At 35.8% G+C, this 26,084-nt stretch overlaps 1 protein-coding gene across 3 annotated transcripts; it reads left to right on the forward strand.

The window, feature by feature from the left end:
• The first annotated feature begins 1,420 nt into the window (after window positions 1-1,420).
• On the forward strand, window positions 1,421-22,762 carry ZNF286A (zinc finger protein 286A). 3 transcript variants are annotated; one of them, XM_039847416.1, is made up of 7 exons: window positions 1,421-1,569; window positions 1,981-2,215; window positions 3,152-3,240; window positions 7,087-7,201; window positions 9,182-9,274; window positions 20,264-21,514; window positions 22,411-22,762. In XM_039847416.1, the coding sequence occupies exons 2-6, from the start codon at window positions 2,179-2,181 to the stop codon at window positions 21,490-21,492; spliced, it is 1,563 nt and encodes a 520-aa protein (XP_039703350.1). In that variant the 5' UTR covers window positions 1,421-1,569; window positions 1,981-2,178; the 3' UTR covers window positions 21,493-21,514; window positions 22,411-22,762. The 3 variants fall into 3 exon arrangements, with proteins under 3 accessions (XP_039703350.1, XP_039703349.1, XP_039703351.1); XM_039847415.1 differs by having other exon boundaries at window positions 20,264-22,762; XM_039847417.1 differs by having other exon boundaries at window positions 3,166-3,240; window positions 20,264-22,762.
• The last annotated feature ends 3,322 nt before the right edge of the window (window positions 22,763-26,084 follow it).

The following is a 26,084-nucleotide window of genomic DNA, read 5'->3' on the forward strand; positions in this document are numbered from 1 at the left end:
TACAGGAGCCAGTTTCAAATTTCACCCGAGGAACTCTCGAGGTCATGAACCAACATTTATATCATTAGATTTTATTATATGTGATATCTTTTCATCTTTTGTTTGACTTTCTGTGAGCACCTTCGATCTAAGTTCTTTAAATTTTCTTTATTTCTCCATAATTCTTGGTTATTGTTTCTTAAAATATTTTTATTCTTTCTTTCCTCTGGGACTCTCATATGACTACTCTCCAGATTGCTTACCATTTATTCTATGTTTTTCAACTTTTTATCCCTTCCCAATACCTGATGGAAGAATAGAGTTCTCTGACATGACAGTCCAGCTTTCAAATTCACTCTTCAGTTTTACATATTCTGCTAGTCAGTAAAGTATTGAATACCCTATTTCAACTATTATATTTATCACACAGTTTTGTTTTTGTGACAAGGTCTTGCTTAGTATTTATGTTCTCCTTTATCTCTTTTAGGACAGTTTTTAAAAAAATACATATATTTTATTCTAAATGGTCCACTAATTCTGCTTTATCTGTCATAGATTATTCAATTTATTGTTTTTCTTTTTAGCAATAAAATTTGTCAAATATTTTGTTTTTTCCCTGTGAGCTCATATTCCTCAGACCAAAGTTATAAGCTAGTAACGAAGGGAAAGAAGGGAACTCCAAATCTAGGGGTGTTTCCTATACTTCCTTCAACTCACCAGGAAGGGTCCAAGCTATAGATGAATTATATGTAGGTGTGTGAGGAGGGGAGGGAGGGCTTAGGGGTATTTTTGAGTTATTTTCAGAACGGAGAATATATGGTGTTAAAATTTGGACAAAACCACTCCCCATTTACCCCCTTCTTTCCACCAGGCGATCTTATCCCTCAGGGAAACCATCTATTTCTACCTTTTTCTGCAGTAATCATCTGACTTTGTGTATGTGTGCATACGTGTGTGTGTGTGTGTACCAGGGTGGGAAGGTAAATAAAATCCTTCGAAGTGGATCTGCTTGTATTTACTAGTATCCACTCCTCTCCCAGCCCAGCTCTAAGGCTACACTGTGCAGTGGTAAAAGAGTGGGCAAAATTTAAAAAGGGCAACGTGTATACAACCTGCTTTTTGTTTCTAGAAGTACAACTTTCACATTGTTTAAAGGCAAAGGAGTTTGAGGAGGACAAAAAAAAACCATAGAAAAGCCATATATTCCTCTAATATATCTTACATTAGAGTAATTTAGGTTGAACTCCTCAGTAGCCCTAAGCATTGTGCTCTAATCCACGTGCAGACAAGCTCGTACCGGAACAGACTCGGATTCCAGTCTCTAGCGTTCGCGCTCCAGGACAGTGGATCAGACGCAAGATATGCAGCCCGATACTCTCGCGAGAGGGAGGGCGACGGCTGCTCGCTTCCCCCAACAGCACTACTTAGGCTCCCACCTGCTGAGAAACGAAGTCGGGCAACCCCCGTAGACTTCTGGGAATCGTAGTTCCGGGGCTGGAAGAGGCCCGCCAGGATTGCCCACTCCTTACGCCTGCGCGACTCCATGCTGGCCCAAGAAGTTCGTAGCCTTTGTCAAGCCCGGGATGGGAGGTGAGTTGGTCTTGCAGACATCGCTTGTCTCCGCTTGGCTTCTGTGGTGACCCACGGGGCCTCAAGTTGTGCGGAGTCAGGGCCGGAGTGCGCATTTGTGAAAGGGGCATCAAGGGCAGACCGTGAGTCCCATCCCCTCACGCTCCGGCCTGAATCTCTCCCGCGGCTGCCGCCTCCCCGCGACGCGGGTGCAAGCGCTGTGTTGGCTGGGCGGGACGGGCGGGGCCCGGGGCCATCGCGGGGCTTCGGAGAGATCCTCGAGCGTGGTAGGATTTGTCTACGCGCCTTGTACCTCAGCAGCAGCCCCAGCGCCGTCTCTTCCAGTTGGTCGGTCTCCCCAGAGACAGTTCCAAGCGGCAGAAACAGGCATCTTAGTATCCAGTCTCAGGGATGCTTCCCCCGTGTTTCCAGGTGCCAGCCTCGTAGCACCGAGCCAGGCTCGAGAGTGAGGAAGAAGCCAGACCTGACTTGACTGAAGCCTTTCAGCAGAGCCCGTAGAGGGAAGGCAGGGAGGAGGACCAGGAGGCCTCGAGAGACTTCTCACTATCCTGTCTGAATTGGGGCAGAGTGGGAGATCAGAATCTTCAGAACCAGGAGGAGGTGCTAATCATGGAGAGAGATCTAGACAAAACGCCCGAGAAGAGAGGTAAGAATTGCTGAAGTAGGTTGAACTTGTATTGTGGAAGGGCGAAATTCTTCCTGAAGGGAAACCAGTTACCTCAGGGGAGGTGGCTCTTGGCAGACAGCGCTGTCCAGTCTCCTTTGTCTGGGAGATGGGTGAGCTCTTTGAGTGAGAATAGAGTGCTTGGTAGAGGATCACCCCCCTTTTCACTCCAGCTGTGTGCACAGTGGATCCTTCGAAGCCTCCTCCAAAATGTCAGCTAAATGTTAGCTTCTAAGGCAAAGAAAAGTCTCAGTTACTTTTCTCACACGTTTTCCCCAAACGATTATGCCTAGTCTCAATCAGTGAGTCTGGAAATTTGGTTTTTTTGGTTCGCACATATGTTACTTGATTTTGCAGAATAAGCTCATGATTTCTATAGAGCGAATATTTTTGTTTTACATACGTAGTTGAACAGAAATCTAGAAGAAGTCAGCGACTGACCAGACTGGTCTTTCTTGAAGTTTGATTTGTGACTTACAACCTCAGAATTACCCCTTGGAGTGCTTTTTAGATTTCTGAATTGCACCCTAGACTCAACTAATGATAATTATTGGGAAGTGAGATCCACCAATCTGCGTTTTAAATAAGTTTACAGGGTGAATTTTGAGAACTGAGCGTATTTTTCTGATATTAATTTAATATAAATTCAGCTTGGAAATAAACTGATTTATTCTAACTTCTAGATTAGAGAATATCATCTTCCAGTAGGTATTATGATTATGGCAACAATGAATTTAAGCCCCAAGTAGTAACATTCCTGGACATTCTCCATGATCCTAGGAGCATGAGTTGTTTGGGCTCCCTTCAGTTGAAGTGTTTATAGGGAGCATCACTTGTATGGCGGAGGTCTTTTTAGACTTGTGAATCTGAGTCACAAAATAGATTTAGTTTCCATCATTACTGCTTTCTTCCCCTCAGCTATGTTTTCCCAGGATTCTTTCTTTTCACAAGAGAAGAGCACAGAAGAGGAAGAAGTGGCAGCTCTGCGCCTTACAGCCAGATCTCAGGTCAGTGTGAGTCTCTACTGATTATTGAAATTCCACCTTATTTCTCAGAGTACAGATGCACTCCTTTCTTTTTGATGTAGAGTTTCTTTGTCCGCTAGAGCCCATCTGGAGAGCTTAGTTCTAAGTCTAAGAGACTACTCGGAGGACTAATGAAGTCAGTAGTAGATGTTTTCTACTAACCCATGCTATATTCTCCATCTAGTATTTATTGTCACTCAACAGGCATATAAGGAACATTACTCTTCTTTAGCCTATTAGGCTAATTTCTGTGGTTGGTAAATTTGGAAATTATTTGAAAAGAAAATATGGTGCATATCTCTTAAAATTTTTGTTTCTATGGAGGAAACAACATACACATGACTGTTAAGAATTTAAGAAAGTACCTTTAGTGCTGAAGTGAATTATGAAAATAATAAGTACTCAAAAGTTCAAAGGAGTTCTTGAAAAGGAAAGCTTATGGAATGCTTAATTTAAAGTTAGAATGCAGCCTTTCAAGATGATGAATAAAGTATTTTAGAAGTAAAATGTTATCATGTCTGCAACTTACTTTCCAATCTGCCCTACCAGAGCAAATATTAAGAATTGTTGAATTTAAGTGGTGGTTGTATTAGTCTTTCAACTTTTTGTATGTTTGAAATTTTTATTAAATAAGTTGGGTAAGAGGAAAGAGCTCTCCATGATGTGTGTGGCACACCACAACCCAAAGATTTTCAAAAAGCCTTTCTCTTTGCTACTATGATCCCAAGTGTAAAAAGTACATATTGCACATTGGTAGTGTTTGTAAAAGTAACTTCTCAGGATCCTTATATACATACCTGTCTTCATTGGTTTCTTAACTGCCTAACATTAGTATTGAAGACTGTATTAGTCAAGTCAAGAAGCTTTAAGTTGCAGTTGATAAAAACTCAAACTGGCTTAAGCAAAAAGAGGTATCTATTAACATAACTGAAAAAATCCAGGTCTGGCTAGAAATAAAGTTTAAGCAGTAACATTAGGACCTTTTCCTTCCATTTCACGAACCTTTTCTTTTCTGTGGATTTTCCTCTCAAGCAGGTTTTTCTCCTAGTGCTGGCCCCTACCAAATCTAGGCTTAACATCTTCCCATAATGAAGACCAGAAACAAAGGGCAGCTTCCCTCTTGTCATTCCAGCAGAAGTCCGGGAATTAACTCTTTAATGGGTATTAGTCCCTTTCTTGGACCAGTTATTGTCTATATCTAAATGTAATTCTTTAATTAGGCAGACCTATATAATATACCTGCACACACATACAAACATACATACCACCCATGAGTCAGAGATGGAATTAATATTACCTAAACTTCACTGGCCAGGCATAGCAGCCAAAGAGAAATCAGAGTACAAGTGCCAGAAGAAAGATGAATGCTTTACATATTTCGACACTTTCATATTAGATTCAAGACTGGTAGAGCCTCAGGATAGATTAAACCTTTTATGGAAATTTTTAAAACTTTCTTTGTCCTTTTTGCATTACATCAGATTTTTGTTTGATGCTAATATTGCAACTGTCTTATTAGAATTTGCCCAGGCAACTTTTTTGTCTTACTAGATTTTTAAAAATGTCAAAGTTTTAATTCTTGCTCATTGTAACCAGGTGAGCAGCACAGACGTGTATAAATATAAATGCTAAATTAATAATCTCTCCCCAAATTCAGTCCCCCACCTCTCCCTACTGAGGATAACACTGATGTATATTTTTCCATATGTTTTTGTTGAACTTGCACTCCTATATTCAGATATGTGATGTACCATATTTCCTTCCATTTCCCCCACTCTTAAACCCGAACTTTAGGGTGTTTTTTGATGGTGTCCTTTATGTAAACAGAATGTGGCTTTTTTTAAAAAAATGTTTTTGAGGGAAATTAACTCATTCGCATTAATATGATTACTTGTATGTTTCAAATTTTTCTTGCCATGTGATTTTTATAATTCATACTTTCTCTTTTGTATTTTTTTTCTGCCTTTTGTGCAATGCTTTACATTTTTGTTCTGATTTTTTCTTCTAATGGTCTGGAAATTAACTCTCATTGAATGATAATTTAGCTGTGGATATGTATATTGTAGGACAGTCATTTTTCCTCAACATATCCTGTCTGCTTAGTGGCTACTTAGTGATTTTTACATTTTATTTTATTTTCCAGGGATGATTCTTGTATTTTTTTAAGTCTCATATTATTTTCATTTTTGAAAACTTTTTTTTGAAATAAATTTAGACTTAAGGAGATATTGCAAATGGTAGAATGATTTCTTATAAACTCTCCGTTCAGATTCTCCAAAAGTTGACATTTTACCTGACTTTATTCTTATTTTCCAAAATCAGGAAATTAACATTGGTATATGTTAGGTTCACGGAAGGAGGAATGCACAAGGCCTAAGGGGTTAAGCAAGATTTAGTGTAGCAGAGTGACATCCTGGCTGAGCCAAAGATGGCGAGGAAACCTGAAACTTATAAGGGGCTTGAGATGGGCTTTTTTAGTGGGAATATTTGAGATGGGTAAATTTGCAGGGAAGGGAGGAGAGTTCAGTGAAGCGAGAGGTGAGCATGTAGCATTGCTAACTCGCATACAAAGTCTGGTTCCCACACAAAAGTAAGAGAAAGTTCTGGTTTTTTGAAACTGGAAGCCCTGCTCATTTAAAAAAAAAAAAGGGACTTCCTGGACCTAACAGTATATAGTACTATAATCTACTGACCTTATTCAGATTTCTTACCTGTCCTATTCTTGTTTTCCCTCACCTTAATTTCTGCTTTTATCTTGTAATTCTTCGTATTTTTCTTAGTTTGTTGTTTCTCTAACTTGTATGCTTTGTTCATTTATTTACATTATTTTTTTAATGAAATGGAAGCATTTAAAGCTATGAATTTCCTGAGTACAATTTTAGCTATTTCCATTTTACGTCATTATTATTTTGATATTCGGGTAAGTTTGTTGTTTTTTTTTTTCAGTTATCAGTTATTGCTCTGTTCTATTTCTGTTTTGGAATTTATTTAAATTTACTTTGTTACTTTTGTAAATGAATGTTTAATTTTTTTTTAAAGGTGTTTTCTATTCAGTTATAGCATTCGATATACATTTATTTAAAAAATGTTGGCATATTATTCCCATGCTCTTTGGCTTTACTTAAAAAAGAATGTAATACTTATATGTATCTACCTCCTTATAGTTTTATATTTTTTGTTTTACATTAACTTAATCCTATGATATTTACACATAAACATATATGAGTTATGTCTGTACCCTTACTCAATTTGTTTCCATCATATTTTAATTTATGCTTCTAGCCTTGAATTAAATTCATGCTTAATTGGATTTGGTGCTCAGTGCCAGTCTTTTCATTCCATGACTAATCCATTCACAAGGTCTGTATTTCAGTTCATCTTCTGATTTATTAGATTAATTCTTCAAGTTTTTATTGAGGACTCACAAGAGAGTTACACAGACATGCCTTTTTTTTTCTCCTCTGCCTATCTGTTGTTTACTTTGCCAAACTACATTGTTGACTGATTGGTTCATGTTTTACCTCTTTATTCCTCAGAAAAATAATAGTCCCTCAATGAAGAAACCATGGTTGTATTTCTTTTGGTTCTCATATTGAACCTAGCATAGCATCCCTGGTATATAACTGATATAACCCAGTGACTTTACATAGAATACTTAGAATCTGAATACTATTAGAATAATTGTCATTTATCACTGTCATTTTCTCTGTTGAATGTTATTCAGCCCCTCTGTTCCAGGGCCAGCAGAAACCGGGGAGGGGGCGGGGGCGGAGGTGAAAGGGATGCTATCAAGTGAAAGAAGGTAAACAAAAATGTTTTTTATCTTAGGCATCTGTGACATTCAAGGATGTGGCCATGGACTTTACCCCAGAGGAATGGGGGAAGCTGGATCCTGCACAAAGGGACACGATGCTGGAGAACTATAGGAACCTGGTCTCACTTTGTAAGGATGGGTTCTCATTGTGACTGAAATCTACTTGTGGGGACCTTATTTTATTGATAGTGAAATGCTTAACAAAGCTTTCACTTTTCCACTTAGAAGTCATAAACTGTTAATCTTTTTCAGCCCAAAGAAAACCTCTTTCTGTTCTAAGTTCTCAGTAGTGAATTGTCTATGCTTATTTTGTCAGGATTCTTTGGATTAAAGTGACAGAAACCTAATTTGCAATAGCTTAAAAGGGGTAAATCTTTTTTTCCATTGATTTTTTTTAAAAAAATCTTCATTGTAAGTGAAATAAATTTATCCATTTTCTAATAAATGGGTAAATTTATCCATTTATCCTAACTGTCTTCTGGAATTGAGTAGCAATTGATCACCTATTTCCTGCCTGATTGTTTTTTAGATGGTTCTCTTTCAGTTTCCCTTTACTCCTAAGGTGCAGCACTTACTTCTAGGGAAGGGAAATTACTTTTAAAGTATTTCTCTTTGTGGCCTTATGGGTTTTTAACTAAATGTCCACACTGTAACAGCTTGTCCACATTGATGTGGGATAAAGTATAAACCTATCTTTATAGAAGTCTGTAGTTTCTAAAATCCCCCCAGTTTGTTGTGTTCTACTGGGTAACTTCAAGTTGTGCTTTTGTGTATATATATATCTCAGGAGTCAAAAAAAAAAGAATGATATTTGTATACAGATTTGGAGTCTCCTCTATAGTTCCTTCCTCTGTTGGTTGAGTTTCTTAAATCACAGTGTTTCGATGGAACTAAATTGCAATCTCTCCTACAGCAGTAAGACTTTTGCTTTTCACTTGCACTCTCCTGCCCCACACAATGATTTAGAAATATCAAGGTGAATATGATTATTATATCATATGTTTGCTTCTGTCAAGTATTATAGCCCAAGTCCTATGTGCGATGATTGCTCATCTTTGCCTTCAGAATGTGGTTTTATGTGAGTTAATTTAGGTTATATACTTGTCTTTCTGCAGGAGTTAATCTGTTAGCTCATTGGTGGGAGTTGGAAAAGGATGGGTGTTCTTTGACCTGATTAACTTACTCTTAGGTGGGCATCATGAACCTGGACGAGAAGGTGTGAACTTCACAAATATTTCTGTCCTCCTTCAGTCATAATGCTGGGCCTAGTATATATCTCTACCCTTCCTCCAGGAGTAAATATTCTTTTTATTTTCAATTTCCTTTTCCCAACTGCACTGTATTTCCACCACTGTCCTCAGGTAATAGTATTAGAGTCCATCCCCTGAAGGTGAAGGCTTCTATTATTCAGAGAGATGGATCTATGTAGAGTTTAGGTGTTGGATTCCATTCCCGGGGAGGGGGAATCTTGATTCAGGGAATCAAATATATTATCAGGAATTTCTTTTATTTATTTTTTTATGGCTTGGCTTTGCCCTATATTGGCTTTATTCTTAGGAATTCCCCATGTGGCAAAGATAGCCATTAGCAGCTCTAGGGTTATGGTATTCTTCCAGTTAGTGAGCTCAGGGAAAAAAGATAGTGCTTCTATCCTGGGAGTTTCAGCAAATAGGGTTCCTAAGAAAGTGAGTTTTAATAACTAAAGAAGGAAGAAAGGATAAACATTCGAAGACACAAATTCTAGTTACCACAGTCACAACTTTGTGGTGCTGCCACTGAGGTCCCATTTTCTCTAACTTCTTCCCTAAACCAAGGATTAATCCACATATCTCCTTGGAAGATTCGGTGAAGGAAGAGAAGTTTTATTTTTTAACCTGCAAAAACATTTGTGTTTTCAAGTATGCATAAACAAACTCCTTACCAAGCCCAGACTTGCCGCAAATAGTTTAAGCTTTTTGTAGAGGTTCATCTTCTTTTACTCTAGATCGTCCTGTGATATCCTGTCCTCTTTGTAAATCAGCGGGGGGTGGTGGGGTGCCACTGTGGTTTAGGACAGATCTTTGTGCCCATCACAAATAGCTAAATTCCCTTTTTTTTTGAAATGAGCAGGGCTTCCAGTTTCAAAGCCTGAGAACTACAGTTTGGAGAATGGAAAGGACCCATTGATGCTTGAGAGAAAAGCCCCCAAAAGCAGCTATTCAGGTGAGTCAGCGAGATGGGAGTCTTCAGAAATAATATCCCTGCAGGACAGTGGCACTTTTCAGTGCTTAAGAAAGACTATTAGAAGCACCTATATGCTTTTATTTTTTAAATATTTAAAATTATATAGCAATTTAAATACATACAAAAATCAAGAAAATAAAATAACATACATGTCCACCACCAAGATCAAACAGATGCTAATATTTTGCTTTATTTGCTGCTGCTTTTTCTTCCTTTTTTTAATATAAAATAAAAATATATAACTGTACAGGTCTATGAATTTTCACAAATTGAACACATTCATGTAACCAGCACCCAGATTAAGAAACAACCTTACCAGCACGCATAAAAGCACCCTTGTACCCTCTATTAAGTCACCTCCCTCTTTCCAAGGGTAACCTTATCCTCCACAGGTTAGTTTTGACTGTTCTTTAACTTTATATAAGCAGAATCATATTATATGTACTCTTGTGTCTGGCTTCCTTCACCGAAGATTAATGTGAGATAATATCCATGTTGTTGCATGTAGTTATAGTTCATTCATTCTCATTCTTGTCTTTCATTAAGTCATTATACCAGTTTATTCATTCTCCTGAGTTGAGCATTTTGGTAGTTTACAGTTTTTAGCTACATAAGTAGTGCTGCTGTGTAGGTTATTTTACGTGTCTTTTGATGAACACGTATATGCATTTCTGTTGGATATACATGTTCAGTAGAATTATTGGATCCTAGGGTAAGTCCATGTTCCATTTTGGTAGATACTGCCAAGTAGGTTTCCAAAGTCATTGTACCATATACATTCCCAATAGTAAAATATGTGAGTTCTAGTTGCTCTGCATCCTCATCAACACTAAATATTGTCTATCTTAATTTTAGCCATTCTTATAGGTATATTACTTTTTAAGAACTAAAAAATATTATAGGTTCAGTTAAAGTCTATTCATTCTTTTTCTCCCTAGATATAACCAGTTGGTACAATTGGTATGAAACATCGTAATGTTTGTGTGTGTGTATATATATGCAAAAGTATATGTAGTATTGTTATACTTTCATAATCTAGTGTTTTTAAACTTCACATTGTATTTTGATATTAATCTATGTGAATTGTGTTTATTCATTTTCACTACTATGAAGTAGTCCACTATGTGAATAAACTGAACAGTTTATCTTTACTTCTTTGCTGTTTTTAAGAAAATTGCAGTAATCATTTTTTTATGGCTTCCTTCTGTTCATCTTGACATTTAGATTAGGGTAGATAACCAGAATAAGAATTACTGGGTGTTAAAGTATCGTATGTTTAGCTTTATTAGAAACAGCCAAGGTCCCACCACCATACAGGCCAGCAGTTGATATTATTAGATTTAGTAATTTTGTCAATCTGATGGATATAAAATGATGGATATGTCTTTTAATTTACATTTCTCTGGTTATGAGAGAGTTTGAGCATTTCATATGGGTATTAGCTATTTAGGTTTCCTCTTTTGTAAGTTATTTGTTGATATTCATTGCCCATTTTTAATTTTTATTTATTTATTTATTTTTTATGGTGACATTGGTTAACGAAATCCAATAAGTTTCATCTGTACACTTTAAGAGTAAGGCGCATATATATATATTTTTTTTTCACTATGTGTTCACCTCCCATAGTTAGATTTCTTTCTGTCACCACATATTTTACCCCCTTTACCCCCTCTACTTGCCCCCTCCCCTCCAGTAACCACGAGACTGTAATCTATGTCCATGAGTCTCTGTCCTGTTCATTTGTTGCTTTTAGGTTTATATCCCACATATAAGTGATATCATGTGGTTTTCTACCTTTTCTGTCTGGCTTATTTTGCTTAGCATGATCATCTCGAGGTCCATTCATGTTGTCGCAAATGGCATATTTCATCTCTTCTTATAGCTGAGTGATATTCCATTGTATATATGTACCACATCCTCTTTAGCCAATCATCTATCGTAGGACACTTCAGTTGTTTCCATGTTCTGGCCACTGTGAATAGTGCTGCTATGAATATCAGTGTGCAAATATCTTTTCAGATACGGGTTTTCAAGTCTTTGGGGTAAATACCCAGTAGAGGAATTACTGGATCATATGGTAGATCAATTCTTAGTTTTTTGAGGAAACTCCATACTGTTTTCCATAGTGGCTGTACCACTTTGCAGTCCCACTAGCAGTGTATGAGGGTTCCTTTTTCTCTGCATCCTCTCCAACATTTGTTATTACTTGTCCTGTTGATTATAGCTATTCTAACAGGTGTGAGATGGTATCTCATTGTGGTTTTAATTTGCATTTCCCTAATAGCTAGTGATGTTGAACATCTTTTCAAATATTTATCGGCCATTTGTATGTCCTCTAGGGAGAAGTGTCTGTTCAGGTCATCTGCCCATTTGTTGACTGGATCGTTTGTTTTATTTTGTTGTTATTGAGTCATATGAGTTCTTTGTATATTTTGGATATTAGGCCTTTATCAGAGGTGTTGCTTGCAAATATATTTTCCTATTCAGATGGTTGTCTCTTTACCTTGTTGACAGTTTCTTTTGCTGAGCAGAAGCTTTTTAGCTTGATGTAGTTTCATTCATTTATTTTTGCTTTTACTTCCTGGTTTTTGAGGTCAAATTCATAAAATCCTGTTTAAGTCTAAGGTCCTTGAGTTTAGTTCCTATGTTTTCTTTTATGTATTTTATTGTTTCAGGTCTTACATTCAGGTCCTTAATCCATTTTGAGTGAATTTTGGTGTGGTGATAGACAATAGTCTAGTTTTATTCTTTTGCAGGTGGCTTTTCAGTTTTCTCAGCACCAATTATTGAAGAGGCTTTCCTTTCTCCACTGTATGTTTTTGGCTTTTTTGTCAAAAATTCTTTTCCCATATAAATATGGGTTTACTTCTGGACTCTCGATTCTGTTCCACTGGTCCATGTGTCTGTTTTACTGCCAACACCATGCCGTGTTGATTACTGTCACTTTGCAGTATAATTTGAAGTCGGGCAGAGTGATGCCTCCAGCCTCATTCTTTTTTCTCAGGATGGCTTTTGCAGTTCGGGGTCTTTTGTGCTTCCATACAAACCTGATGATTTTTTTATTCTATTTCTCTAAAAAATGCCAATGGGATTTTGATGGGGATTGCATTAAATCTGTATAACTTTAGGTAATATGGTCCTTTTAACTATGTTGATTCTTCCAGTCCAAGAACACAGAATATCTTTCCATTTTTTTGTATCTTCTTCTTTTTCTTTTAATAGGGTCTTGTAGTTTTCATTATATAGGTGCTTCACATGTTTTGTTAAATTTATTCCTAGGTATTTTATTCCTTTTATTGCAATTGCAAAAGGAATTAGTTTTTCCACTTCTTTTTCTGCATCTATTGATATGATCATATGATTCTTATTTTTAAATTTGTTTATGTGGTGTATCACATAAATTGATGTGCGCATGTTGAACCACTCCTGTCCCCTTGGGATGAAGTCCACTTGATCATGGTGTATAATCTTTTTAATATGTTCTTTATTCAGTTCGCTAGTATCTTATTGAGGATTTTTGCATTTGTGTTCATGAGAGATATTGGTCTGTAGTTTACTTTTTTTGTATTATATTTACCAGGTGTTGGTATCAGAGTAATATTGGCCTCATAAAATGAGTTAGGATGTATAGCCTCCTCCTTGATTTTTTTTGGAAGAGTTTGAGGAGAATAGGTATTAAATCTTCTTTGAATGTTTGGTAGAATTGACTGGTGAAGCCATCTGGTCCTGGACTTTTACTGCTTGGTAGAATTTTGATGATTGTTTCTATTTCCATACTGTTGATCAGTCTATTTAGATTTTCCTGTTCTTCTTGATTCAGTCTAGGAAGATTGTATTTTTCTAAGTACTGGTCCATTTCTTCTAGGTTATTAAATTTGGTGTTATATATTTTTCATAGTATTCTTGTATGATCCTTTGTATTTTTGCGATGTATTTTTCCTCTTTCATCTCTGATTTTGTTTCTTTGTGTCCTTTCTGTTTTTTTCTTAGTGAGTCTAGCCAAGGGTTTGTCAATTTTATTAACCTTCTCAAAGAACCAGCACTTCGTTGCATTTATTTATTTTTTCTATTTTTTTGTTTTGTTTTTCAATTTCATTTATTTCTGCTCTAATTTTGATGATTTCTTTCCTTCTGCTGACTTTAGGCCTCATTTGCTCTTTCTTTTCTAATTTTTTAAGATGAAGTATTAAGTTGTTTTTTGGGCTCGTTTTTATTTTTGGAGATAGGCCTGTAATGATATGAACTTTCTTCTTACGACCGCTTTTGCTACATCCCAAAAGTTTCGATATGTTGTACTATCATTATCATGCATTTCTATATATCTCTTGATAATCTTTATTTCTTCTCTGATGCAGTTATTTTTCCATAGCGTGTTGTTTAATCTCCACATATTTGTGTTTGTTACTGATTTCTTTCTGCAGTTAATCTCTAGTTTCAAAGCATTATGATCAGAGAATACGGCTGGTATGATATCAACCTTCTTATATATTTTTAGGCTATCTTTGTGTCCCAGTATGTGGTTGATTCTTGAGAATGTTCCATGTGCACTAGAGAAGAATGTATAAGCAGCTGTTTTGGGATGGAAGGCTCTGTAAATGTCAATTATGTCCAGTTGGTCTAACGTGTCATTTAAGGATGTTATTTCCTTCTTGATTTTCTGTTTGGATGATCTATCCATATCCGACAGTGAGGTATTATTTAGGTCCCTTACTATGATACTGTTTTGGTCTGTTTCTCCCTTTAGTTCTGTTAGTTATTGCTTTACATATTTTGGGGCTCCTTGATTGGGAGCATAGATATTAGTAAGTGTTATATCTTCTTGGTTCATGATTCCCTTTATCATTATGAAGTGTCCTTCAGTATCTTTCTTTACCTTTTTAATTTTGAAGTCTATTTGAAGTCTATTTCATCTGATATTAGTACTACTACCCCCGCTTTTCTCTAAATGCTATTTGCTTGAAATACCATATTCCACCCTTTCACTTTGAGTCTATATTTGTCTTTGGAGCTGAGATGTGTCTTCTGGAGGCAGCCTGTGGTTGGGTTTTGTTTTTTGGTCCATTCTGCAACTCTGCACTTTTTTATTGGAGAGTTCAGTCTATTTACATTTAGGGTGATTATTGAAATATGAGGTCTTCTCATAGCCATTTTATCTTTTGCTTTCTGATAGCTTGATGTTTCCATTGCTTCCTTGTCCTTGTGTGTCTGTTTTATTTTGGTTGGCTTTTGTGGATTTTCTCTCTCCATTACCCTTTGCAAATTTGGATCTTTGAATCCTACCTTTTTCGGTCATTGTTGTCTCAATTTGGCCCTATATCTGCTGAACTTTCATTATTATCTTGCTATAGCAATTCTCTTCTTAATGTTTAGGCTTATAATGCCCGGTTCTTAGTTAGGGTTGCACTCCTCTGCTTCTATTTGCCTGCTAGTCACCTTACTCCTAATTATAGTTGGGGTTTTTTTTTGTCATTTTGTTTTAGGAGAGCTGACCCCTTTCCCATTGCCCATTTTTTAAAACTGTGCCATTCATATCTTTTTCATGACTTGTTGGAATTGTATATTTTAGATACTAATATATGTTAGAAGTACCATTATCAATCAGTGAGAAAAAAAATTGACTCTTTAGACTGTGGTTTGTTTTATTTTTTGGTGTATTATGCATACAGGATTAAAATTTTTTAATGTTATCAGATTTGTTGATCTTTTTAATTTTTGTTATCAGATTTGTCAATCTTTTAAATTTTTATTTTCAGTTAGGTTTAACATTCAGTGTTAGCAGGTTTATGAATAATTTTAGTTTAGGTTTTTTGTTTGTTTGTTTGTTTGTTTGTTTTGTGAATTATCTTTCTTATTCCAGTGTCAGAAAGATAATCTATACTGTATTCTAAAATGTTCAAGTTTTATTTTACAGATAGTTTTTTTTTTCTTTATTTACATGGTGTAAAATAGGGAACAAATTTTATCGCTTTCCATGCTTAAAGCCAATAGTCCAGCATCATTTATTGAAAAATCTTATCTTTTGCCATTGATCCGTAATGCTAACTCTATGGTAAATGCAGGTCCCATATATATACTTGGGTCTGTTCGTAGGCTCTCAGGTTTACTTTTCTATCTGTATTACAGTAACATTATTTTAATAACTATACTTTATAGTGTGTGTGTATATTTCATAAAAAAATCTTCCCTTAATATTTTTTTTTTTAGTTTTCTTGTTCTTTTGAATATTGAGTTTTAAAATCTTCCCTCGTGATGTGGATATGTCTGTTTCCCCTTTTAGACCTGTTCATTTTTGCAACTTGCCTATTTACCACCTTTCTCCTTTTTTTGTGGGAGGTATCGCCATATCCTTAGTGATCTATAAGAACTCTTCATATATGAAGTCTTCTTTGTTATATTACAGATATTTTTCTCATTTTTACTTTTCAGTTTTAATTAGTGCTTAGAAAGTCCTTTCTCGCTCCAAGATAATAGAAATATTTGCTTCTGTTCTCCTTTAGTATATTTGTCTTTTAATATTTCCTTTAAATCCTTAATCCATTTGGAATTACTTCTTCTCTGGTTATATTTTCTTAACTTTCTTTTCTAAACAATTAAATATTTGAATTGCTCAAGATTTGATTTGAATCTCCCTTCCCTCTATATACCTGGAATCATAAACCTGAGTGCCTGCATGGGTCAAGAGATAATACAACTGAGTGAAGCAAGCAAACTGGAAGCACGTGCCTCAACTGAAAGGGGTAGCCATCACTCCATTAGCTTTACCTCAAGGGCTGGCAAATGTTTTATGTAAAGGGCTAGGTAGTAAATAACTTAGGTTTTGTGGGACATAGGGTCTCTGCTGCAACTACTCAATTTGCCATGGTAGTATGAAAGCATTATAGACAATTCACAAATGAATGGGTATGGTTGTGTTTCAGTAAAACTTTATTTAGAAAAATAGGCACTGGGTTGTAGTTGCCAACCTCTGCTCTAATGGTTGTCATTCAGTATACTTCCAGTTTTCTGGGGTTTTTCCAAGAGAAACCCAAAATTTGAATTTTTATATGAAATCTCTTTTTATGCGAAATCTATTTTTAACTGTTGGCAACTAATCTCAAAATTTTGTATAATGTGGGCCAAACAGGTAATTTCCGAGGGTCAAATTTGTCCAATTAGTCACCTGTTTGCAGCCTCTGCTTTCTTTGTCAGCAGTCCCATCCATTCCCATTGCCAAAGTATCATCTCTTATCTAAACGAATCCCAAATTTGTGTTTCCATTTTAGATCTCTCCTTGGGGTTCCTGTTCTGAATATTTGTTTAACTATTTGATATCTCCACTTGCTTATATCAAAGATACCTCAGTACAACATCTTTAAAACTGAATGCCTGATATATGTCCAAATTTTCCGTTCCCCCCAACAGGATCCTTTTTAATAATTATCTTAATGACACTATCTTATCAAATTGTACAAGCCATAAATCTATGAATAGTCTACACTTCCATCTTTCTTTTTACCCAATTCTTCATTGTATTTATCTATTATACTCTGAATATATCTTTATTGTTAACTTATCTCTATCTCCCTTTTGTTTGTCTGGACTACAATGATAATCTCCCTGATTTCATCTTTGCCCCCATTTGTTCTATTCTTTATATTGCTGTGAGAGTGATGTTTTCAAAATACATATCTGATGGCATCACCTTTTTGCTTAAAACATTTTAATGGCTTCCTGTTGCTCTTAGGATAACAACCAAAATCTTTGATGCCTTCAATTTCTTGTAAAATCTTTCTTTTACTTATTATTCCAACCTTATCTACTCTTCCTTTATTTGCGTACCCTTAGTGGTTCTTAATTGTTTCAGCATCATAGGACCTAATTTAACTCCCAAAATCATTGGGTACCCTAAAGAGCTTTTGTTTATGTGTTATATCTATCAGTACCTACTGTATGAGAAATTAAAATGAGAAAGATTTTAAACTATTAGGTAATTTATTTTAAAATAATAATTATAAACCCATACATGTTAATACCAAAAACATAATTTTTATAAAAACAACTATCTTCCACAACAACAAAATGTTATTGAGACAGGTATATTCTCACACTTGCTCCTGAATGCAATTTGTTGTGATGTGTAGTTTTGGTTGACCTGTATGTAGAAAATCCAGACTCACACCAATATACAATTGGAAAAGGAAGGAGTATTTTATAGCCTCTTCAAATACTTGTGGCTATTCTGATACACCAAAACTAGGCAAGTGGTAGTTTCTTAAAGATTAGTTAACACTGTAGCATCTGAAACCATATCCGTGAGTTTTTCATAATCTATTGATCTTTTGAAAAATATCGGTTTACTGAGTTATGCAGATCTTCCAACTATCAACACATTATATTATACAATATTTTAAAAATAACAATTTTTAATATCACCACTGACCTTGTTAGAAAAGTCTTAGGAAGCTATCAGGCTATTAGTGGTAGAAAACAGTTTTCCAAATTCTAATTTCTGCCTCAAAGCTCAAATTTTATCAAATACTGTCAGTTGTTTTTCTTGAAGTGACAGGTTCACTTTATTCATAAGTAAATATCTGCCAAATGCCCAACATGGATAATGTAATTTATCTGTCATTTGTTCTTTCAAGAAAAAATGTGGTCCATGAAAAAATTAGCTAGTTAGGCTCACAATTCAAATGATCTCATAAGTGGTTTTCTTCAAGACAACCATCATACTGTGATATAACCAGAATTGTTATGTGAATATTTCCTGTTTTATCAAACCAGAATATTAAAAGAACATGTACTCAAGGTGTGAAATTTAATAAAATTCATGTTTATTGTTTACTCAGACATTTTTAAGTAAAACTGGCTTTTTTAACTTAAAGAACATGGTGGGGAAGAATATAATAACTACTAGTAAGTTTGGTGTCGTTTTGCTGATTCATGTTGTTATGAACAGTTTTACCACCATTACTTTTGCAACATCAGTACAAATGTCAAGACAGTGAAAAATTCAGATAACATATAAGCATTATTTTGAAAATAATTTTGAACTTACAGACTCTCAGAGGTCCATGGATCACATTTGGAGATCTTTACCTCTACCTCCATATACTAGCCTTATATCAATTTATATTTTATGTATTTAAACACATAGCACTTATGCTGTGTCAGAGTTTTAAGTGTTTTGTAAATATTCTCATTTAACACTTATTAAGGTAGGTATCATTGTTCCTCATGAAGTGGATACTGTTATTGCCTCATCATACAAATAACTGAAGTAGAGAGGTTAAATAACTTACCCCGGGTCACACTGCTAGTAAGTGGCAGAGCTGGACTTAAATTCATGCATTCTGATTCTAGAGTTCATGCTCTCAACCACTATGTTTTTCTTGAATGTCACTCTCACCTCAGGGCTTATGGACATGTTATTCCCTCTACCTGTAACACTCACCTCAGTGCTTTTGTACCTATTACCTGGAACACTCACCTGAATCCCAACCCCATTTTCATTTCAGCTCAATTATTTACTTCCTCAGGGAAGCCTCACTCCATTTTCTTAGAACCCCTTTCTTATATTCTTTCACAGCATCATTTGCCTTTTTCATTTCTTAGTACTTACTACAAGTACAATTTTATATGTGTTTGTGAATGTTAAGACTAACTTCTCTCTCCACTCATGTGCATAGGGACTGCTTGTGTTTTTACCCAGTGCCTAGAACAGAGCCTAGTATGTGGTAGATAATCAATAGATAATTGTTGAATAAATGGGTGGAAAAGTAGACAGATGAGTGAATAGAATTTATTTGCTGTATGGAATGAAGGACAGATCTAACTTAACTTTTTTTCTGAATGTTTAATCAGTTATAGCACCATTTGTTGGAAAAACAAATGATCTGTAGTTCACAAACTAAAATATCACCTTTATATTGTCCTTAATTCATATGTATACTTGACTTTATTTCTGAAATTGCTCTTCTGTTTTATTTATTTATTCCTTTAAACCACAGTCTTTAAATTATTTTACCATTGTAGTTTTATATCAGATATAAAAATTCTAATATATTTATATCAGATGTATTTTAGAATCTAGCTTCCATCTCTGCCCTCTTCTGTTCTGATACTTTCCCTATAAGTCACCATTTTTATTATCTCATTTATCCATCCTTGGTTTTGGAAAATATAACCAAATATGTCTACATATTTGAATCGACACTTTTTTCTCTACACTAAAAGTAGCAAACTATATAATCTGTTGTGGTTTGCTGGAGTTTTTTAAATTTAATTTATCTGATAGAACACTTTATAGTAATATGTAGAGGTCTTTCTCATTCTTTAAAAGTTATATAGTACCCCATTAAATGTATACACCATAGTTTATTTAATCAGTTCTCTGTAGTAGGATATTCGAGATGTTGTTTTGCTGCCTCAATTAGTGTTGTAATGAATAGTCAGTCATGTGCATATATAATTTCATATATCTGCCATTATACCTTTGAGAGATCATAGGAGATTTTTGATCAGGGTTGTATTATAAAAGCATTGTTAGAGAAGATTTAACTAGAAGTGGAATGCATATTTAGATGTGAGTAGGAGTAGATGACTGAAAACCTTACAGAAGTTATAACCTTTCACAACACTAAGGTGATAACTACCTGGATTATTACAGCAGTAGGTGTTTTATAAAAAGTTGGTTCTCCCCTGGTTTGGTATCTTCATTTCCTGCTCACTCAGTGATAGATTCCTTCATTTTCATTGCTCCTCCTCTGTATTTCTGGTCATTTTTCTCCCACTGACTCTCCTGGATAGAGTCTATTCATTTTCTCCACATGCACTCTGCATTTCCCTCCATGTGCCTCTCTTTGCAAATCATCTCATAAGAGTCACTCATTGAAGGCATGCTTTTCACCTTCATTAACTCTTATTACAGAACTGCCTTTTTGTTGAGCACAGAAAACAAAGGAAATTTGCATTTCCAATTTCTTTCAGACTTGGAGAGTGGACCTGAGAGCAAAGATTCAACTTCAGTGCAAGATTTTTCCAAAGAAGAATCGTGCCAGGTTGCAATAATAGACAGACTGACAGGGAATAGTATCTGTGACACCAACTTGGAATCAACTCTTGAATGTGAAAAGTGGTTAGAAAATCAACAAGGAAATCAGGAGAGACACTTGAAAGAAATGTTCACCTACATGAATTCACTCCCCGAAGAAAGAACTCATGAGCATGATGTATATTGGAAAAACTTTAATCAGAAGTCTATCCTCACTCAAGACAGAGTTCCAAAAGGATCCTATGCCTTTCATACACTTGAAAAAAGATTGAAACAGAAATCAAACTTAAGGAAAAAGCAGAGAACCTATAAAGAGAAAAAACCTCATAAATGTAATGATTGTGGCGAACTCTTCACTTACCATTCAGTGCTTATTAGACACCAGAGAGTCCATACTGGAGAGAAACCCTATAGCTGCAGTGAATGTGGGAAATCTTTTAGTCACAGAGCTAATTTAACTAAACACCAGAGAACTCATACTAGAATTCTCTTTGAATGCAATGAATGCAAGAAAGCCTTCACAGAAAGCTCATCCCTTGCAATACATCAAAGAATTCATATTGGAGAGAGACCTTATGAATGCAATGAATGTGGGAAAGGATTTAATCGAAGTACACATCTTGTGCAGCATCAATTGATTCATACTGGAGTGAAGCCTTATGAATGTAATGAATGTGATAAAGCTTTTATTCATTCATCAGCACTCATTAAACATCAAAGAACTCATACTGGAGAGAAACCCTATAAATGTCAGGAGTGTGGAAAGGCCTTTAGCCATTGCTCATCACTTACTAAACATCAGAGAGTTCATACTGGAGAAAAGCCATATGAATGTAGCGAATGTGGAAAAACGTTTAGTCAGAGTACACATCTTGTTCAACATCAAAGAATTCATACTGGAGAGAAACCCTATGAGTGTAATGAATGTGGGAAAACCTTCAGCCGGAGCTCAAATTTTGCTAAACATCAAAGAATTCACATTGGAAAGAAACCATACAAATGTAATGAATGTGGAAAAGCCTTTATTCATTCATCAGCTCTTATTCAACACCAAAGAACTCATACTGGAGAGAAACCATATAGATGTAATGACTGTGGGAAAAGTTTTAAGTGCAGTTCATCCCTCATCAGACATCAGAGAATTCACACAGAAGAGCAACCCTGAAAAATTACTAAATGTGAAAAATGTAAGTTGGTTTTATCACTGTGTTAAATACCTGAGTGTTTAGGTTGAAGACCTAAAATGCTCCTTGAGGACCAATTTTGTATGCATATGATTTTATTTGCATAATAACATACTTTTGAGCCATAAACAAATGTTCCTTAGATCCATTGATTTGATAATTATGAAAACTTCTAGCCAGAGATTTCAGATTTTGATCCCTAAACCCTCTCCAATACCCTTTTGTAGAAATTCAAGAAATCTTTGAGAATAGGTAGTAATGTAATAACTATGAAATCTAGTATCTCCTTCTCTTTGTCACATCAAAGCCCTGCTAAGCTTCTCACTTTGTAAGGAAGTTCTTACTTGGTAGGTTAGGCAGAGGCTCATATTCTTACCACCAGTAAAACACAGAGTTGTTCCTCCTTGAATGCAAAGTAGATGTCCAGATATACAGATGTTGTCATTTCTCCAGAGAGTGTCCTTCCATTTATATTAGCTCTAAAAACTTAAAGGTTTTGAAATATGCTTTCTATTTCCTCCCTCCCCACGAAGGCTACTGTCTAATTTGATGAAAATAAATAGAATGTATTTACAGCAGATTGTAAGTTACGTTCACATGGATTATGCTGGTCATAGATTTAGATAATTGTTATCCGTCTGCTGTGCAAACTTCATTTTCTACTTCCTTGGAAGTTACCCTGAAGTAGTATGGTTCAAAATCTTAACTAGTTTTTCATCAAGTCCTCTTTTCTGATGGTATTCATTGAATAAATTCTTGGTTTTCTATATTCTCAGTATTAAGGAGATTTCTTTACATTATTCTACTTTATGTAAACTATACTTTGTCACTTAGAGAAAAAATCCCTGCAATGTTGAGGGCCTAAAAAGTTGATGAGTTCAATGTGTTATTATATTTAGGGTCCCAGTCAAGAAGAAGAACTAAAGCAACTGAGACGCAAGGACATATCTTCTTGTCAGATGTGGAAAATAGCTAACAGGACAGTGACTCACTTGAGGATGAGCAGCTTCCCTCTTTGAAGAAGTTGCCATTTCTCTGTCCTTCATGTTTACCCACATTTTTTTTTGTTTGTTTGTTCTTGTTCTCTCTATGCGGTGGTTAGTGTTTGCTATATCCCAGAGCCCTAAAGAAGATTGAAAAGGCATGGAACCATAATGCTGTATTGACATAAGCTAGATGGATGCCCAAACATCAGTAATGGGATTGCGAACACAAAAGCAAAAGTTCAAATAAATATTTAGCAAAAAACTATACAAATGTCAGCTTTTATTGTTATTCTATTACATATTGTGCGAAAACAAGACTATAGAAAAGATAGAGGGGGAAAAAGTAGTTATAGAGTTCTTATCTTTTGTCTACTAAATCCTGTTCTTTATAAACATTCAGCAACCAGCCCATGTCTTGCCCCGCCCCAACAATATCCCTGTGACTTCTGTAAAAGTCTCTGTAGACTTTTATTCTATTATTAAAGAATGTAAGAATAGAGTTGAAAGAAGAGGCGGTAGTAGAGAGCAAGATCATAAGGATACATCAAGTATAAATCCAGCAATGATGGAAATCAAAGAAAATAATAGGAAATTGGGCTGAAAGGAGTGGAAATACGTTTGATAAAGAATTTTTTAAACCACATTGAAGGGAGTTGAGGTGAATGAGAAGAAGGCTCAAGGACTGAGAGGTTGAGGAGGGAGAATGGCTGACACGGGAACAAAATAAAGGAAAGAGAACTCAACCCTTCACATTGCCTTAATATTCAATAGTGGTCTAAAGCAGGAATTGGCTAACTGTAGCCTAGACCCACAGACCAAGTCTGTCCACTGCCTAGTTCCATAAATAATGTTTAATTGGAACTCAGTCACACTCATTCATTTACATGTTGTGTTTGGCTGTTTTGTGCTACAATGGCAGAGTTGAGTAGTTGTAGCCAAGGGTGTATGTCCTGAAAAGCCTAAAATACTTGCTATTTCTCAATGTGCCAAATACTTGAGTGAAAATAAATTCATCACTTGGGGGCCAAAATTTGACTAACAAAATAACATCAGCATGGGCTTTCCAAAGCTGGATTTTAATTCTGCCACCTCCACTTAGCAATATGTGACCTTGAAAAGCTACTTAAATCCCATCTAGTAACTAGATGAGGTGCTTCCTCATTCAGGAATCATTTAATAAAGCCAATTAGATCTTAAAAAAAAAAACTTATTCTCAGCCTCAGGGTTTTATCTGTAAAATGGGAATAAGTCATCCCTCTCTCATAATGTTGTGAGGATTAAATTATAACTGCAAGCAAAAGACCTGGCACACAGTAAATTATGTATAGAGTCTCGTGTGTGTGTGTGTGTGTGTGTGTGTGTGTGTGTGCGCGCGCGCGCGCACACACACGCACACGTACATACCCATTTTAATGAAGTGTTATAGGTCCATTTGGGTGACTATAACAAAATATAGACTGAGGGACTTGCGTACAACATTAAACAATCTCATAGTTCTGGAGACTAGAAAGTCTAAGGTCAGGAACATGGCAGATTCACTGTCTGGTGAGGGCCTGCTTCCTGGTTCATAGCCATCTTTTCACTGTGTCCTCACATGTTGAAAGGGCGAGGGAGATCTCTGAGACCTCTTATAAGGGTACTGACCCCATTCACGAGAGTTCTGCCCTCATGACCTAATCACCTTCCAAAGGCCCCACTTCTTAATACCGTAACATGGAGGATTAGGTTTCAACATAAATTTTGGAGGGACATAAACATTTAGTCTATAGTAAGTTGCTAAGCATCAGTAGAAATTAAGAATGTGTGTATTTTCCACACCTTTTCTTTACCAATCAAGACTTGTGACCATCCTATCCAGGTCATCATAGAGAAGGGGTTTCATTTTCTACACTTGTTTCTATCTGATGTCACTCCCTACACAGCCTCCTTTAGACCTTGAGGAGTCTACTTTTTTTCCTCTGAGTACCATTTAACCAGGAGCTGCATGATAATTCCAGAGACTCAAGTTTATAATCTAATTGCAGTCTAAGTAGTGTTAAAGTATTTGCTCTATATTTAACTGAGAACTCTGGCCCTTTATATGTATTTCAGTATATGTTCTTTTTATGTCTGGTGTTCATTCAGGCTGTGTCTTTGTACCCTGACATGAATCTTGGAAGTTTTAGTGTTCTGCTTTTCAAATTTGGTTACCTATAAACTAAATTTGACTACTCTTACTCCGGCCTACTGTCAATAAAGATGTTATTTATATATTGTCAGAAATGTTTGTAAATTGCTCAAAAATTCTCCAAATTTAAGCATATTTTAAGAGGTAAAGAAAGACCAACCATAAAATATCTTCATATTATTCAGGAAACCAATCGCATTTCTAATTATTCATCTGGGCTTCGTAACTTTTGGTGTCACAGATTAGGGAATACCTTCCACAGCCCATGTATCTGTGAGATTAAAGAGTAGAGGAAAGATGTTTCTACTTAATGGTGCTTAGCATCCTCAGGTCAAGTACAGGCACCACTCACTTAGGAACAATGGTGGAAAAAAGAGAGGGAAGAACAAACTTCATATAAAAAGTACAGTTAAAACTAGGCAAGATAGGGTAAAAAGCTGATTTAGTATAAATTTTAAATTACATTTGGGTTTTGGGAGGACAATATCACCTAGAAGTATAAAAACAATAATATAAGAATACCAATCCTTATTCAAATTGCTAGCAATTTACTAGTCCAATTATGTATTAAAGGCCTTACAATTTTTTCACATTTTCACTTTTTTTAATATTACAACCGGACTTAAGTTGGAAGCTCTTTTCCCCTGCTTTTGCCTTCTCCTTACCTAATTCTTTTCTAGGTCCCAACTGGACAGACTGGAGATTTAGAGCCAATTGAGCTGACCTTCACCATAGGTATTATTGGAAAGGGGGAAAGGTGTTGTTCCCCTGTGGTAATATGTATAATGTGACATCTGTGGATTACCTTGTCATTCCAATTAATGCCCTCAAAAAAATTTAAAAATCAGATGTTTTTTACTGAATTGTTCTTTATGTTTTTTTAAAACATAGCCTATCTTTTAACCTCTATTCATCCATAAACCAGATAATCTGCCCGTAGGTTGACTTGACTATACATAAAATGTGCATACCTCACACCCCATCCCACTCTTGCCAATTCCCCCATATACATTATCATCATGTCAGAAAATTTCACATATCTGAGGAATCTATGAGGTGAAACCAGATAGATACTCAGGCATTGCTAGATGTGGACCATTTACCTCCATCTTTGTTCTACTTCTTCTGTATTGGCTATACTTTCATCCGTCTCCTGCAGTGATGACAAATCTATCTACTGGCAATTCCAAGCTAGTATGATCCTTAGCTTTTATAGTCCCAAGAATACCTCTTTTGAAACAACTACAGTAAAATCTCCAGGATTTGCTTGAGTCAAGCTGATCACCAAACCATCTACTGCCTTGAATTGGGGTCCTTTCATTGACCAGAACTGACTCCCATGTAAAACCCTGGGGCCAGAGAGGGTGATGTTCATCCCTCTCAAACAGCTTACACTGAAGAAAGGAAGGGCTGCTTCCCT

Source organism: Pteropus medius, unplaced genomic scaffold (genome assembly GCF_902729225.1).
Source record: "Pteropus medius unplaced genomic scaffold, Ma_sr-lr_union100, whole genome shotgun sequence".
In the NCBI taxonomy this organism is placed as follows: Eukaryota; Metazoa; Chordata; class Mammalia; order Chiroptera; family Pteropodidae; genus Pteropus; species Pteropus medius.